This window comes from Antedon bifida, chromosome 10 (genome assembly GCF_963402885.1).
Source record: "Antedon bifida chromosome 10, ecAntBifi1.1, whole genome shotgun sequence".
NCBI classification, from domain to species: Eukaryota; Metazoa; Echinodermata; class Crinoidea; order Comatulida; family Antedonidae; genus Antedon; species Antedon bifida.
The window spans coordinates 3,972,690-3,985,124 of NC_136235.1; the positions used below are offsets into that span (position 1 = coordinate 3,972,690).

At 34.2% G+C, this 12,435-nt stretch overlaps 2 protein-coding genes across 3 annotated transcripts in view; one reads left to right on the forward strand and one right to left on the reverse strand.

Annotated features, from left to right (window-relative positions):
* Positions 1-419: 419 nt before the first annotated feature.
* Positions 420-2,768, reverse strand: LOC144854154 (uncharacterized). The gene is made up of 2 exons (XM_078712050.1): positions 1,864-2,768; positions 420-1,342 (listed from the first exon to the last, which is right to left on the reverse strand). The coding sequence occupies exons 1-2, from the start codon at positions 2,323-2,325 to the stop codon at positions 1,235-1,237; spliced, it is 570 nt and encodes a 189-aa protein (XP_078568176.1). The 5' UTR covers positions 2,326-2,768; the 3' UTR covers positions 420-1,234.
* A 4,803-nt stretch (positions 2,769-7,571) lies between these two features.
* The window catches only part of LOC144854083 (alkaline ceramidase 2-like), an 81,639-nt gene continuing 76,775 nt past the window's right edge, over positions 7,572-12,435 (forward strand). For both annotated transcript variants that reach the window (XR_013614500.1, XM_078711967.1), the window contains exon 1: positions 7,572-7,680. The gene's annotated coding sequence lies outside the window, so the exon portion shown is untranslated. The remainder of the gene's footprint in view (positions 7,681-12,435) is intronic.

Genomic DNA, 12,435 nt, shown 5'->3' on the forward strand with positions numbered 1-12,435 from the left:
AATAATCCAACGCTTGTCACGCTAGCTTGGTTCCCACTAGAGACGCAACGGAATGAAGTAGACACGTGCAAGCGAGTTGACCAATCGCAAGAAATTACGTCCTTGCGTTGCGTCCAAGTGGGCATGAAGACTAAAGCTTGGTTCTCACTAGCGACGCAACGTAACGCAACCTACGCAACGTAAGCAAATGACCTTCCAATCATTGTGTTTGCCCCGCCTGCGTGAAATCAAATCTGCGATTTTTACAGCACTGTTGCGTCGTCGGTTCCCACTTGTGATTACGCAATACATCACTTTGCGTCGATACGTCGCTGCGTTACGTTGCGTTCTAGCGACGCAACGTAAGAAAATGCCCTTCCAATCATTGCGTGATGGGTCAACAAATAAATAAATATTACATATACAGTTTATACTATGAATAACTGTTTTCTATCTTTTTATTGCGGAGGAGTGTTGACATTAATTTGTGGGAAAAAGGTTATAATATTGTCTAATATCCCAATAATTAATACTAGTAGTTTAAAGTAGTACTAGTACAGAGGCATAATCACGGCTCAGGAATTCAAAATAGAATAGCGCCCTCGGATAGAAAGCCTTGTGACCGTACAATAAAAAAATTAATACTGTAATGTGACGCAAATCAGATAACATTAATTAATTTCTTAGAAATGGTATTTTTTCACCCATGTTTTAGTATACAATAAGACATACATTAATTATATTATTTTTTAAATAGTGAACAATTATCTATATATATAAATTATATAAAGAACTAGTATTGTCAGGAAAATGAAATAACAATTACTTTGTTTAGAATAAATTGTAAAATGAAGATAAATAAAATTAAACATTAAAGCCATTTTTCATAATAAAGATATACAATTATGCCAACAAATTAAACTAATAATTTCACTTAAAAAAGACAAAAAAATATATATATTTTTTAAAATTATGGTTTTAACAGGAATTTGCTTAAACATTAAAATGGCCAATTCAACTAACGGACAAGTCAACGGACTAATATATTTAAACTAAAAAAAAATAAAATAACTAATATACTGGACATTTAATTAAAATAAATGCACAGTAAAGTCATAGAGATATAATAATATAATAAGACATACTCAACAGACAAATTGTTAAAATATTTTTATGTACAATATTAATAATATGATTATTTTCTAAAAGCAAGTGTATTTACAAAAAATGAAATCATTAAAATGCTTTTATTTGTTCACCACCTATCGCTCCATTCCTTCTTGTTAGATTCCTTTGATTTGCTGCTGCTGCTTCTTCTTCTTGAACTAGTGGATGATGCCGTCTTGGACCTGACTGGTTTAGTCTGGGAAATAAAAGAATTTTAATCAATCACAAACTATAATACATAGATCAACATTAGAAGAATGAAGTTTCAACATAATGAGTATTACTTTTATAAAAATAAAATGGCTAATTTTTAGGTTAATAAAATGCACTTGTCAATTGTATGACCCACTATACGACCCCCGGGAGAGGTGCGTCATTTACAAATAATTACTAACGCAGGGGTGCGTCAAAAAACCTAGATGGTACGTCAAATCAATGACCAATGGTGTGTCAATGTCTGTCACTTTACCACCCAAAATATCATAAAAAACATGGTCACAGTGCATCAAAATGGGTGCGTCATGGTCACTTAAAGGTAAGTCACATTATTGATGCATGGGTGTGTCATGGCATTCATAAGGTATGACGCACATCGGACAAATGACGCACCTCTCCCAGGGGTTGTATAGTGGGTCATACAATTGACAAGTGCATAATGCTGACCCAACAGATAATAATGGCAATAACAAGACTTCTTTTTTTTTTTATTAAACTTGCCTCCGGACTTTGCTTTGACCTTGTTGACAACTTCTTGCTTGCAGAATTGCCTCTCTGTACCGGCTGACGAATTCTCATTTGTGCTGCAGAGAGTCCCCGTTTTGTGTCCAGTGGCGGGAGGTCACCATCTGGTGAACTAGGCCTAGGCCCCTTTTTGGGCTTCTTTCCATTGGCTGTTGATTTCATTTGATTTTTCTGGGAACTGCCTTCTTGTTTCAGAAGATGCTCTTTTAAAATTTTGTTTAATTCCAAAGCATCTTTTAATAAGATTTCTGTGTCTGCTTCAGTTAAATTAATGTTTTCCAACTGGTGACAAACTGCATCTGGATCAAGTGATAGTGGATCAATCATATTATCATTAGATAGGTCTTGTTTTGACTTCCGTGTATTATTATAACCACCTGAAATCTTGTCACTATCGACCATGTCTAGGCCAGACTCTGACACATCTTTGCTTTCCATCTCCCTGGCAGAAACACAATAACCTCGGTCATTAAAGTAAACAGACTCGCTTGTCGATGGAGGCCTAAGTTTTCGGACTATTTATATTGATTTCATTTAAAGTAAACAAAAATATACTAATTTAAAATCAGAAAATACCAATTACTAAAAAGTTATTGAAGGTTGAAAAACATAAAAAGAGAACGTTTCATCGATAAATTATGACGTTATTGCTGCTGCTTATGAATGTAAAGCGTTCAGCGGGTGAAAGGTCAAGCACTAAGCAACTATACACGGCCTCTTCCAAAACGTAATTATTAGTCCAGTTTAGTAAATTGTCTTCAATAGAAAATAAAAATTTAAATAATAATTAAATATAATTTTAAATTACTTATCATATATCTAACAATTTTAATTTCTCTTTTTAGTTTATAGTGTGATCACAAACAAAGTCGACGCGTACACAATCCGTAGGCCTACCATATCATTATTGAGGTATATTCAGAGCGTCATTCTGACGATGGAGCATTCTCTACTTTTCTACGGAGCGCCATTTATGGCTTTATGTACTTCAGAAATAGAAATAGTACTACGGTAACTGGTCCAGTCACTGAATTTTAATATATTTTGTATGTTCATACACTGTGTGCTCAACTGAACCCAATTTGCCACCAGGGGAGCACAGTGGTATATAGAAATAAAGTCACTAAATTTTAATAAATTTAAGAAAAAAAATCCTCTGTTGATATAAAGTTTGCGGTACACCATGTAGGCCTATATTAGTTCTGAAAAGAACTGTTGAGTTTCTCGACGTTTCGATCAATATGCTTTGATTGTTCTCAGTCCTCCTAATATCCTTTGTTTCCTTTAGCAGAGTAAAAAAGTTAAAATTTTGATGTTGTCAATTTTTACATTAGAAGATTGTTCAAATCATGTAAATAAAACATTTTCCGGCCGGGAACCTATCAGCTCCCCTCTTTTAGTTTGCAAAAGTAATCTCGAAAAGAACTTCATGTGGAAAAGAAGCCCACCCAAGAGTACTAAAAATGAAGGAGCACATGGGCTTCTTTTCGAGGTTTTATAGTAGTCTATTTAATGGAAAATAATGCCATGCAACTTTGTTTCTGATTTTAAAAAGGTCCACTTGTGTTAGGCCTGACATTTACAACCCTCAAAATATCTCTCTTTCAAAATAAAGAAAAACCATATTCATTATTTTATTTATTTATTTATTTTTTATTTATTTATTTTTTATTTAAAAAAAAAAAAATATCCGTAGAGGTTCGAACTCAATCTACTAGAGCTGAGAGCACCCAAACCTGAGCATTACCCGTTAGGCCACACAGTAGTACATGACTGAACAGCTGATAATAGTCTATTTATATTTATACGTGTATTACGTAATCCATCAGTACGTCATAACTATCATATTAACCTTCTTAAAACCAAAATGATCAGTTAGCTCAGTCGCCTGAGCGTCGTGTTGACAACACGTATGTCGTGGGTTCGATTCCCACGCTGGTCGGTGGAATAGAGTTAAAGGCATGCGGCCACTGTGTTTGGGGTTCACAGAATTATACGTCCCCCTTTCCACCACACATCATGAGGCGACAACATCAATGCATCTGGTGATGTGCTGGAAACGACCCCAAAAGGCTGTGGCAGGGCCTTAGTGCTGAGGCAGGGAGAGCACATTTAACATCTTTTTTTTTTATTTAATTTTTTTTTCAACCCGTATTCGATCTCGTAAATTTTAGGTTTGCCGCCCTCAATTTTAAAAGAAATTGAATTTATATTTTCATCGCAGGTGTACGAAACGGTTTGGTATGCCGTGCGTTGTTATGCAATGGTTGTGCAGGTGTAGTGGGAAAGATGGTATTGTTTAGTCATTCGCGGTCAACACGCCACACTGTTAAATTTTGATTTTGTTAATCAATGTTGCTGCATTGGTAGCAAAAATGTCCGATTCATGCAAGATATTGTATTGTAAAATGTTATGAATAAACTTTGATGGTAGTTGCTGTGTATGGCCGCACCGTCCCCAGAATAAACATGTTTTAAACAGATAGTTTGTCTTCGATGGTTTTTGTATGGGGATATTGGAGAGTAAAATAAGATCAAATATAGAACATTTGCAAAGATGCCGATTTTTAGACCAATTTCGAAGCTTAGACTAATTCCGCCGCCGGGCTAGGCCTTAGGCATACGAAGTCGAGTTTTAAAGTAGAAAACCCCACCTAAAATGTTGACGTCGCATCTGGATAGTTGAAATGTTAACATTATCATAATTATCATAGGTGATTATGTATAGTAATAAGTATAATATAAGTGCAATTCTTGGCTCTATTTTCATTATTAGCTCTGCCCCAACCACGGTGGGCTAGTACTGGAGACTTAATATTTAATATCATATGTTAATGAATTATAGGTGCACTTTCCGGGGACAAGCTCTATTGTCCCTGGTGAGTCTTATATAGTTTGTTTCATATAATTTAAAATCATGTAAAGTGCCATTTTTTTCGGGCGGGAACCTATGCAGCTCTATTTTTCAAAATTATCTTTGCTCAGCCCCAAGCATGGTGGGGTACTGAAGATTCTTATACATGTTTGAAAAAATAATAGATGTCATTTCCGGAGACCTTGCAGCTCTGTTTTAAACAGTTTGGTATGCCGTGCGTTGTTATGCAAATGAGTTTGTGCAGGTGTATTATGGGGAAGATGGTATGTTAGTCATTCGCGGTCAACACGCCACACTGTTAAATTTTGATGTTGTTAATCTTTACATTAGAAGATTGTTCAAATCATGTAAATAAAACATTTTCCGGCCGGGAACCTATCAGCTCCCCTCTTTTAGTTTGCAAAAGTAATCTCGAAAAGAACTCCATGTGGAAAAGAAGCCCACCCAAGAGTACTAAAAATGAAGGAGCACATGGGCTTCTTTTCGAGGTTTTATGGCAGTTTATTTAATGGAAAATAATGCCATGCAACTTTGTTTCTGATTTTAAAAAAGGTCCACTTGTGTTAGGCCTGACATTTACAACCCTCAAAATATCTCTCTTTCAAAATAAAAAAAAAACAATATTCATTATTTTCCTTAAAAAAAAAATTCTTTAGAGGTTCGAACCCAATCTACTAGAGCTGAGAGCACTCAAACCTGAGCATTACCCGTTACGCCACACAGTAATACATGACTGAACAGCTGATAATAGTCTATTTATACGTGTATTACGTAATTCATCAGTACGTCATAACTATCATATTAACTTTGTTTAAACCAAAATGATCAGTTAGCTCAGTCGCCTGAGCGTCGTGTTGACAACACGTATGTCGTGGGTTCGATTCCCACGCTGGTCGGTGGAATAGAGTTAAAGGCATGCGGCCACTGTGTTTGGGGTTCACAGAATTATACGTCCCCCTTTCCACCACACATCATGAGGCGACAACATCAATGCATCTGGTGATGTGCTGGAAACGACCCCAAAAGGCTGTGGCAGGGCCTTAGTGCTGAGGCAGGGAGAGCACATTTAACATCTTTTTTTTTTTTTTTTTTCAACCCGTATTCGATCTCGTAAATTTTATGTTTGCCGCCCTCAATTTTAAAATAAATTGAATTTATATTTTCATCGCAGGTGTACGAAACGGTTTGGTATGCCGTGCGTTGTTATGCAATGGTTGTGCAGGTGTAGTGGGAAAGATGGTATTGTTAGTCATTCGCGGTCAACACGCCACACTGTTAAATTTTGATTTTGTTAATGTTCCTACATTGGTAGCGAAAATGTCCGATTCATGCAAGATATTGTATTGTAAAATGTTATGAATAAACTTTTATGGTAGTTGGTGTGTATGGCTGCACCGTCCCCAGAATAAACATGTTTTAAACAGATAGTTTGTCTCCGATGGTTTTTGTATGGGGTTAATGGAGAGTGAAATAAGATCAAATATAGAACATTTCCAAAGATGCCGATTTCTATACCAATTTCGAAGTAGACTAATTCCGCCGCCGGCGGACTAGGCCTTATACGAAGTCGAGTTTTAAAGTAGAAAACCACACCTACAATTTTGAAGTCGCATCTGGATAGTTGAAAGTTTAACATTACCATATTATTATCATAGGTGATTATGTATAGTAATAAGTATAAGTGCAATTCTGGGCTCTATTTTCATTATTATTAGCTCTGCCCCAACCATGGTGGGCTAGTACTGGAGACTTAATATTTAATTTCATATTTCCATGAATAGGTGCACTTTCCGGGGACACTAAATAAGTATTTATCTTAGACAAACGCAAGTTATTAAAATAACTGATATGGCTTGAAACTAATTTTATGGAGTAACCGATATTTAACATATATCCTGGAAGTTTGAAATATTTTTGAAGTATTTTCAGAAGTATTTTTCAAAATTCAAACATGATGTGGGTCCCGTAATTTCACCTATGTTACACTGTATATAGATATACAGTACACTGTAGAGTATAGAGCATATATTCTATGACACATAATAGGCACCAATCAGCACCATAAGCATCATCTCAGGTCACAGGATTGCATAAATCAATATTTTGCAGTAATATTTAACATACGTGCATGTTTTTTAAAAATTAAATATCAGTAAAATTATAAAAGTGACGAATTAAATTCAAGTTCTCGATGTTTTTGTATGTGACTATTTCGCTGTGCTCCACCACTGGCGCCAAATTGGATCCACTGGAGCACAGTGTATTAACATACGAAAATATATTGAAACTTAATTGGGTCCACTGGAGCACAGTTTAACATACGAAAAGATATTAACATTCAGTAACTTATTTCTAGTTTACATCACTGTGCTCCACTGGTACCAAATTGTGTCCACTTGAGCACAGTGTATTAACATACGAAAAGATATTTAAACTTAAGTGACTTCAAATTAGGTCCATTTGAGCACAGTGTATTAACATACGAAAAGATATTGAAACTTAAATGACTTTATTTCTATTTTATATCACTGTGCTCCACTGGCGCCAAATTGGGTCCACTTGAGCACAGTGTATTAACATACGAAAAGATAGTAAAATTTAGTGACTTTATTTCTATTTTATATCACTGTGCTACCCTGGTGCTAAATTGGGTCCACTTGAGCAGTTACCGTAGTACTATTTCTATTATTGAAGTTAATAAAGGCATAAATGGCGCTCCGTAGAGAAGTAGAGGATGCTCCAGTCGCCAGAATGACGCTCTGAATATACCTCCATTATTATAACGTCATTCAATGAACGCAATGGAGTGAATCAGGAATCAGGTAGTGTTTATTTTTTGTACATAAGCACCCACGTTGTTTGATATTAAACAAAGAGGAATCAGCAGTTCATTCACGCTCTTGTCAGAGTTAATACAGGTAAGATTTTTCGTTTTTCTCATAGATGTTGATTTATTATAAACATTAACAATAACTTCTCCCTGACCAGTTTTATTAGTTACTTTTTTTCATTATAATTTTCAAGACAAAACAGTACCGAACCGACTCTCTCTGCCCACCAGACACTGACAGGCCAAAGGGGAAGTGTGTGACGTGACCGTCTACCAGTTTTTGTTGTGAATTTCGTACAGATGTGACGGAGTCTGTGCCTAAAAATGGCGCTACTGCAGTTTCGCACCACACTGTTATTTATTCGATTTCTCACCTACATTTTTTCTCACACTCACATCATACAATTTTGGGACATTATGTAACATGTTCCCATGATTTAGCCACCGTTAAATTACATTTATCACAATAAAAAATGCCTTTCAAAACAGCTCCTTTTCCTCGAATACTTCGATCGAACTGTGGCCATTTTAGAATTAGAAAATTGCCAGAAATCAATGTATGTTTTATTTTCTGTTTTTATTTTTAAACTGCAGAGAGTGGTTTTTATAAAGAACCAGCTGTACATCAAAACGGCGACGATATGAGTCCGTACATTGTTTTGGTGAATGTATTGATTAGTGACCAAGATAATTTTCTTTGATAGAAGTCATACCTATTATTATTAATATGAATAATAATACTAATAATGAAATATTAATTTAACCTCTATTTCGCCAGCTAAAAACACTTCTTGCCTTTCAAAACTAATAGGCCTATATATGTGTAATCGGATTTTATAACACTGCCCTCTATAGTTTCTACATTTTTTTGGGAAAATGAAGCATACATTCTGGCAATTAAGTGATAAATATAAGATGGCGAACATTTCGCAGTGTGTTGACAGCGAGTTCAATATCGTTTAAAATGTTTTGAAAAGTATTGTTATTTAAAAAAAATTACTTCGTAAGTGGTCGAATCGTATAAACATGTTACATAATATTATGTTGTGAGTGTGAAAAAGGAAAGTTTAGGTGAGAAATCGAAGATATAACGGTGTGGTGCGAAACTGCAGTAGCGCCAAGGTATCAAGAGATTTGTTATTTTGTTCCAATTTAACCCATTTTTTGACCCCTAAGTTTATTTTGCTCCCCGGAACCTAAAAAGCATTGTCACACAATTAACCATAACTTTTTTTCTTGAGACAGAAACTCAAAAAATTAAAAAGAAAAATAATGCCAAGAATATTGTCTTTTCAAATATGTTATCAAATTTGTGTTACGACTTACTTTGGCGAAGTATGGATTATGCAAATTTTAGAAAAATGTCATTAATTAAGATTTTTAATTTATCTTTGACTACCAAATCCATAAAATTGCTAAATAATTCATGAATAAAACTATATCTCTTCATCAGAACCTATTTCTTCAAAATAAGTCCAAACTTGACCATTATGAATGACCAGTTTCGAAATTATGAATAAATTAGTTGACGGACTCATCCGACGATGACCATATGGGGCCTAGGCCTATCAGGAGCCGCCGCGAGAGTGTCGTCGCCGTTGTTTGTTCACCGTGAATGTTAACAAAAACATCCTGAAAGCAACTTGGAATTTTCCATTCTCACGCGCACCAGCATTTATCGGGAGCTTATACAGTAGTCCGCCATCTCAGATGTGTAGCTTGCAGAAAATTAGACGAAAATGCGCCGAAAACCTATGAAACCAAAACAAGTTTGGTATCAAAATGTTTGTCAAAAGCTAAGCTTAAAAAAACTGACTTTTGCGCAGAGTTTGCATCTGACATGTCAAGGTTCATATTACAGATCAAAGGTAAACAAAATGGCACGGCCCTTGGAGGACACGGCCACGACGTAGAAAACCACTGAATTAAATTAACATTTTGTATTGTTCCCTTTATTTTAATACCATTTCTTTTTTTATTACCTTTCTTTTCCATCGATACTGTACTACTCATTTGCGTAAAATTTATATTACCTTTGCCATATTAATGGCGGTGATACACAATGAATTCAGTAAGCATTGAATAAAAGATCAGATATCACTAGTATAAACAGTATACAATTTCAGCAAATCATGTAGAGTATGACTATGAACATGGATGTATTATAATAATTGCTCAATTTGTCACCATATTATCAGGGAGGTATAAAATATTATTTTCCTTCTATAAATATTTATTGAAATGATTAATTTAAAAAATCAACCCCAGGAAGAAGCATGGAGATGATAGCTAATAATTATTAATAGTGGTAGTACTGTGCTTTTGTATTGGTGGCACATTTCTTCTTTGTATCCAAAAACATATAACAATGAAACATAAGAATCAAAAGAATACATGCTACTATTATACTATTCTAGACCATGAAACTACTTGACCAGTTAGTGATATACATACACCGCTGTGCCATGAAAAATTACTATGTAGTACATGGAGTTACGGTATTAAAACACACCACCTGCAAGTTTATATGACAATGATATTTTATTACAATATAAAATAATATTATTATTATTTTCACTAATAATAGCCTAATATGTGATGGTATCTACATACCTGGTGAAATATGGCTTTCATTGTGTTTGATGACACAATAAACATTCATGATCCGTTTAACAAAATGTAATCTTAATAAGGGGTTAATGACGTCATATTAGTGCCAGAAACAGTAACATTAACATTTCCAAGAATGGCCATAAGGTACTACTGTACTGTACTGTGTAATCAGATCTACACTTATGAAATCCATAGTCCAGACCAACAGTATTTTAACATAGGCCTATAAATAGTATTTTAACATTGCCTTTTGTATTTTTCTTTGTTTTTTTATTGTCTTAATTATGCCAAGCAAAACAAATTTCCATTTTAAAGTGGACCAATACAATGTTTTGAATCTTGAATCAAAATGTTAATCATCAAAAGATTGTAATCTTTGGTGAATTTCTCAACCACGTTAAATTTGAGGTTATGAGCATTGACTACAAATTGCAACATTTAAATATAATTAATAGTTCATAGTTCATTTTATTTGTCCAAAAGGAAATTCATGTTGACATACAATTGCTCAACATTAGTTGAAGGTTAGATAATACAGAAAAAGACAATAATATTTGAAAAATACAACAGAGCTACAAACAATATTATGACTCATCATACTGTAACTCTTGTCAATTAAACCCAGTAAGACGGTATCATCAGCATACAGTACTACTACAGTACTAGATTTACAATCATTAAAGTATACAACACATATAATAAAGGCGAAAGAACGCAACCCTGCGGAGTACCGACATTCATTATACGTTTATCCAATAGTCCTAGATACTGACACACATTGTACTCTATTACCTAAGAAGCTACCAATCCATGATACAATATGGATTAACGTTAAGTTCACTTAGTTTAATACTGTAGCTACCTACCAAGGTAGGATACTATTATTTATAATTATCCTACTGTGTTGTTTACCTCTACTCTCTGTATGAGGTAAGCCGCTTTAGCCACAGGACTGCCGTCCACGAGTCATTGCTGTGGCAAACAAAGAAAAGCGTGTAAACACTTCCTTTCATGGTATGCATGAACTTTTTAGGAGAATTATTATGAACCTACCCTGTTAATTATATAAACGTTTTGTAGTGTTTTTCTTATTTTTTTTTTTTCTGAATAATCCACTTCCATTAGAAGCGGTACAGTACTGTACTGTATTTCTAATTTTTTATTAGAGTGGAGTTCGCTTGGTGCTTTAGATGATCTTAGGTTGAAGTCCGATGCCAGATTTTTACCTCAATGACATAAAAAAACTCTACTCCCAAATACTTGTCTAAAGCTCAGTCTACACTTTTAAACTTTTTGTGACAAAAAAAATGTTATGTGCCCATACTATGGACATGATGATGTCATATCTCTACCATATTTGGGCATACAGTTTCACTACCATATTTGGCCACATCACTCAACAGGGTTGCCATGAGAAGGATAGTGATTGAAATATCAATATTATACAATTAAAATTGAGAGTATTTATAATATTTATAAATTATGGACGAGAATGTTTGCATTGCCCACTGAACTGTGTACATATTGACAAGTGATGGTGCCTAGCTTGAAGGCCAATCCATTATTCTAGTTGAGTTAAATTAAACCCTAAAAAAATAAAATATTGATAACTGATTATGAGAACAATTAATATTGAATGTCCCTTCAAATAATCATTAATTATAAATTGACCTGCATTGTTGGAAGCTGTATGAAAATGCTCATATAAATTTATGCTGCTCCTTTGTATCATAGGACAAGATTTTACTGTTCTGTAGGGTACAGTAATAATATAATAAATTATGTAATGGTACGATAGCAAGCATGTTTCACTATATTAAGTAAGTATAAAAATAGATTAGAAGCAATCATAAATTTACACTGATGTTTAACATCTTTCTCTAGCCATGCATTCATGTTGCCAATTTTAGTCATTTCTCATAGTATTTTGTGCACTTTTTAAATATGAAACAAGTCTACTTCTAGCATTGTTTTATTCAGATGCAAGTTCCTTTTCAGCATTAATCTGTTTGATAGTATTTTTTGGTATCATAAAACATGTTTGCTTACTTAAAAGTGTGTGCAGTACTGTACAAACAACAATTTGTTACAAATATAGTTTTTAATGTCTATTGTATCTACCGCTATATTCATATATTGTATATTTATAAATTGTAAAGGTTTTAGGAACTAATGGTTTGAATCCTTTTAAAGCTGTTTTTAATCCTTTTAAAGCTGTTTTAAACTATTT